At 44.1% G+C, this 5,652-nt stretch overlaps 1 protein-coding gene across 1 annotated transcript in view; it reads right to left on the reverse strand.

Annotated features, from left to right (window-relative positions):
• Positions 1-1,503: 1,503 nt before the first annotated feature.
• Positions 1,504-5,652, reverse strand: part of LOC119284205 (chaperone protein ClpB1-like) — a 13,625-nt gene continuing 9,476 nt past the window's right edge. The window contains exons 2-6 of the mRNA XM_037563423.1: positions 2,852-2,944; positions 2,399-2,739; positions 2,048-2,318; positions 1,772-1,969; positions 1,504-1,686 (exon numbers count right to left, since the gene is read on the reverse strand). Coding sequence (XP_037419320.1) covers positions 1,504-1,686; positions 1,772-1,969; positions 2,048-2,318; positions 2,399-2,739; positions 2,852-2,944 — 1,086 coding nt within the window. The remainder of the gene's footprint in view (positions 1,687-1,771; positions 1,970-2,047; positions 2,319-2,398; positions 2,740-2,851; positions 2,945-5,652) is intronic.

Here is a 5,652-nt window from a genome sequence, read left to right on the forward strand (position 1 = left end):
GTGTGCTGCTTTGCAGATATGCAATTCCCGACGCTGAAACCCTAGCAGAGTAATAAATGTCTCAAATGTTGCATGCGGGTGCGAAAAATGCGGGGGGCTGGCATGTGTTATGCGATGGCCTCCTTTGAGAGCACAAGAATTTTTGAGGCCAACGGTGCCACAAGACCCGCACTTCCTTCACAAATCGGACGTGTTCCCTCTCAATACCCAGAGACTACCTCGGAAATGGTGTGGTTTACAAGCGGACCCAGGGGAGGCTTATCCGAAACGCGCCCAAACTTTTAGCACACCCTACAGGGGCCATGTGCTGACACCGTGCCAGCTCTCGAGGAATTCCGTCATCGTACGATTTTCCAAGGATTTAAACGGTAACAAGGGCCATGTGATGACACGGACGAAAAACTCAAAATAATAATACTTGAATCAATGGTACCGTGAATCTTCTCTGCCCGGAACAGGTGAAGATTTAAATCAATGGTACATCTTCTTAACATGAGTGTAATGAAGATCAAAGCTTATTGTGTCTAGACTATCCAACTATTTAAACTGGTCATGTTGCTTATCTCTAGGCAAGGTGGGACTAAAGTTTTTGCTGAGAGCTGGAGCTTTGCCGAGAGCTGCTCTTGGCCAAGCATTGCTACCGTCACCACGCCGTTATTCGCCCCGGATGAGCCACATGGCAACACGTTGCCGTGTGACAGTTGTTTGGCTGCCGGTAAATAGTGCCTTTGCTGAGTCACATGTTGCGGAGTATGACTCTCGGAAATATCATGTGTTTGCCGAGATGCCCCTGTTGCCGAGAGGTACTCTCGGCGTCTATTAGTTTGCCGAGCGCATGTGTTTTAGCTCTCAGCGAAGAGCCTGCCACCCGGCGTATAAGGAAATTCCAGAAGTGTAGACGGTGTGTTAAGAGTCACCACCAATGGGAAGGGAAGACGAGGGGCCCTATTGGATCCTGCAGGTCGATGTTCTCATCACCGAGTATTGTCGGTTCCACCGGTAACTTCCACGGTGAGGACAAGGGTGTGAAGAAGAGGAATCAATATTTATGTTTGTTCCCGGGCCGCTGATCTTATCTGAGTACTATGGTTTGTGCTCGACGAGTCATTATTTTGCTGAAAAGAATTTAGTGTGTAAAAGTTGTGCGTCTGGATTCTAATTTGTAATAATCCTTACATCTTAGTGTTGAAACTGACATTGTCCTTAAGTTACAAGTTTTAGTTATACTTGGAGTGCTCCACCCGGTGTGCGCTCTGCTGAGAAATTCCAGAAAAATCCATATTTTTTGTGAAAAGAAATAGTAACTTGTTTATACATATTGAAAGTTAAAGAAGAAAAAACAATCAAACAAAGAAACAACAAACACCCGTACGCACTTGTCGTTACATTCATTAACCCTTTACTACAAGATATGATCACCTCTGTGTACATTACATGCCTATGCATCATGTAAGCATGCATCTTCCTTTATCTATCATGTGAGTGACAACGGCCAAAATCATCTCATTGATCTGCCAACTCCTGCTGCTTCTTCAGCACTTGGAACGTTAGCCCCCTCTTATCGTCAGCGGCAGCATCGATGGAGATTGTCGAGCCAGCACAGGCTTCTCCGTCGACCAGCATGTCCGAGAGAATCGTGGTCACGTGATTCTGCACCCACCTTCTAATGGGCCTTGCGCCGTCCACCTACGGGCGTTGAAGCGTTAAAAACTGGACAATGGATCGACATCTTGTGATGGTTATGAAAAAAAGCTACTGTATATATACTCACCGGGTCATGTGATTCTGACAGGATGACGTCTAGGGCCGCATCAGTTGCATGTACAGCGACACCCTTGGAAGCTACTGTCAAAATGACATTATTTATCTGGATTTTCACAATCTTCCTCAATTCATCGTGTGAAAGTGGCTCGAATATCACAACCTTATTTAGTCTATTGATAAGTTCAGGCTTAAAGCGCTTCTTAACCTGCATGAACAAGTGTATATAAGATGATCATTGACTTGCCAATCGAGGACGTTACAAGAATAGTTGGGATTCACAAACCTGATTCATGAGGAGATCTCTTCCAGATTTGATTGTATTTTCGCCCATAATTCTCGACGGTAGGTGCTCTGCTCCTATATTTGAGGTCATAATGACGATAGTGTTCTTGAAATCTACAACTTGCCCTTTGCCATCGGTCAACATAGCATCGTCGAGCAGCTGGTGAAAAACCTTGAATACCGAGGCATTTGCTTTATCCACTTGGTCGAAAAGGATAACACTATATGGGAGCCTCTTGACTTTCTCGGTGAGTTGTCCATATTCTTCATAGCTTTAGAAAATCAAATTTTGTTATTTGAGATATGTGTGTGCCTAGAAACAGAAAGTGTATATCAAGTTTAAGAATCAAACCTTCGAGATCCTCCGGTGAGACGTGACACAGATCCACTATCAGCATATTCCGACATATCAAAGCGAATCAATGCCTTCTCGTTGTCAAATATCTTCTCAGCGAGGGCTTTAGCAAGTTCTGTCTTTCCGACGCCAATCGGGCCCAAAAAGAGGAATGCACTTATCAGTTGTCTGATTTGTCCAAATCCGAGCCTAGAACGTAGGACTGCTTGCGCAACCAAATTAACAGCTTCATCCTGGCCAATAACACGCTCATGCAATTTTTTCGCAAGGTGGATCAACTTCTCGTTCTCCTCTTGGTCAAGTGTAGCGAGAGGGATTTTAGTCCATCGGCTCACAACCTTCAAATGAATTTTAGATGTGAGGAACACAACACATTGAAAACATACAGGAATTCCCCGAAAACAAATTACATATGGGAATTAATTATTCACGGATATGATTAGGACTTACCCGTGCTACATGTCCAGGGCCAACAACAATTTCCAGGGTCGTGTGTGTGTGTGTGTGTGGGGAAAGTCCGTCGTTCGTTCCTTTCCAACCATCCTAAGTCGCCCCGTCGGTATTTCACCTCGCACAGACTAAACTGCAGCCCTATACATAGAAAAAGGTTAAAGAAAAAAGTATTTCAACTCTCCGGTCCTTTTTAGTCTATATGTAAGTTTTGTCCGAAGTTAAAGTATCTCTACTTTGACCAAAGTTATAGAAAAAAATATTAACATTCACAATACCAAATTAATATTGCTAGATTCATTAGGAAATGTAGTTTCATACCATATATATTTGGTATTGTAGATGTTTATATTTTTTAATATAAATTTGGTCAAACTTAGTAGAGTTTGACTTGACCCTAATCTCATACGCAGAGTAAGAGTACATGCACAAAAAAGGACATCATGAGTCGTGAGGCTCCAACCACACAAAACCCTGAGCATACAGGAGGCGATCGCGTTCGCGACTGGAAGGCTAGGGTTAGGATTTCAGCGGGGGTGGCGCCGACGACGTGAGGGAAGCAACTGCTTTCTCCTCTCTCACATTTTGAATCAAGTGATTATTATACCCAGAAATTTTGAGTATGTGTTCACTGAGAGAACTATTCTCCTGCATCTTGCAGTTATAGAATTTATTGGAGACTTCATATCTCTCAATCTGGGCATTTGCTTGAAATATTAACTTCAACTCCTGGAACATCTCATATGCTCCATGACGTTCAAAACATCGTTGAAGTCCCGGTTCTAAGCCGTAAAGCATGACACACTGAACTATCGAGTAGTCATCAGCTTTGCTCTGCCAAACTTTCTTAATGTCGTCAGTTGCATCTGCAGCAGGCCTGACACCCAGCGGTGCTTCCAGGACATAATTCTTCTGTGCAGCAATGAGGATAATCCTCAAGTTACGGATCCAGTCCATGTAATTGCTACCATCATCTTTCAACTTTGCTTTCTCAAGAAACACATTAAAATTCAACGGAACAACAGCACGAGCCATCTATCTACAATCAACATAGACCTGCAAAATACTACCAGGTACTAAGTTCATGATAAATTTAAGTTCAATTAATCATATTACTAAAGAACTCCCACTTAGACAGACATCTCTCTAGTCGTCTAAGTAATCACGTGATACAAATCAACTAAACCATGTCCAATCATCAGATGAGATGGAGTAGTTTTTAATGGTGAACATCACTATGTTGATCATATCTACTATATGATTCACGTTCGACCTTTCGGTCTCCGTGTTCCTAGGCCATATCTGTATATGCTAGGCTCGTCAAGTTTAACCTGAGTATTCCGTGTGCGCAACTGTTTTGCACCCATTGTATTTGAACATAGAGCCTATCACACCCGATCATCACGTGGTGTCTCAGCACGAAGAACTTTCGCAACGGTGCATACTCAGGGAGAACACTTCTTGATAATTAGTGAGAGATCATCTTAAAATGCTACCGTCAATCAAAGCAAGATAAGATGCATAAAGTATAAACATCACATGCAATCAATATAAGTGATATGATATGGCCATCATCATCTTGTGCTTGTGATCTCCATCTCCGAAGCACCGTCATGATTACCATGGTCACCGGCGCGACACCTTGATCTGCATAGTAGCATCGTTGTCGTTTCGCAATCTATTGCTTCTACGACTATCGCTACCGCTTAGTGATAAAGTAAAGCAATTACAGGGCGCTTGCATTTCATACAATAAAGCAACAACCATATGGCTCCTGCCAGTTGCCGATAACTCGATTACAAAAGATGATCATCTCATACAATAAAATATAGCATCACGTCTTGACCATATCACATCACAACATGCCCTGCAAAAACAAGTTAGACATCCTCTACTTTGTTGTTGCAAATTTTACGTGGCTGCTACGGGCTGAGCAAGAACCGTTCTTACCTACGCATCAAAACCACAACGAATAGTTCATCAAATTAGTGCTGTTTTAACCTTCTCAAGGACCAGGCCTAGCCACACTCGGTTCAACTAAAGTTGGAGAAACTGACACCTGCCAGCCACCTATGTGCAAAGCACGTCGGTAGAACCAGTCTCGCGTAAGCGTACGCGTAATGTCGGTCCGGGCCGCTTCATCCAACAATACCGCTGAACCAAAGTATGACATGCTGGTAAGTAGTATGACTTGTATCGCCCACAACTCACTTGTGTTCTACTCGTGCATATAACATCTACGCATAAAACCTGGCTCGGATGTCACTGTTGGGGAACGTAGTAATTTAAAAAAAAATTCCTACGCACACGCAAGATCATGGTGATGCATAGAAACGAGAGGGGAGAGTGTTGTCTATGTACCCTCGTAGACCAAAAGCGGAAGCGTTAGAACAACGCGGTTGATGTAGTCGTACGTCTTCACGGCCCAACCGATCAAGCACCGAAACTACGGCACCTTCGAGTTCTAGCACACGTTCAGCTCGATGACGTCCCTCGAACTCCGATCCAGCCGAGTGTTGAGGGAGAGTTCCGTCAGCACGACGACGTGCTGACGATCTTGATGTTCTACCATCGCAGGGCTTCGCCTAAGCACCGCTACAATATTATCGAGGAGGACTATGATGGAGGGGGGCACCGCACACAGCTAAGAGATCAAGAGATCAATTGTTGTGTCTAGAGGTGTCCCCTGCCCCCGTATATAAAGGAGCAAGGGGGAGGGGCCAGCTAGCCAGGGAGGAGGCGCGCCATGGGGAGTCCTACTCCCTCCTTTCCTTGTTGTACTTGGAGAAGTGGGGAAAGAG

The sequence above is a fragment of the Triticum dicoccoides genome, chromosome 4A (genome assembly GCF_002162155.2).
Source record: "Triticum dicoccoides isolate Atlit2015 ecotype Zavitan chromosome 4A, WEW_v2.0, whole genome shotgun sequence".
Lineage (NCBI taxonomy): Eukaryota > Viridiplantae > Streptophyta > Magnoliopsida > Poales > Poaceae > Triticum > Triticum dicoccoides.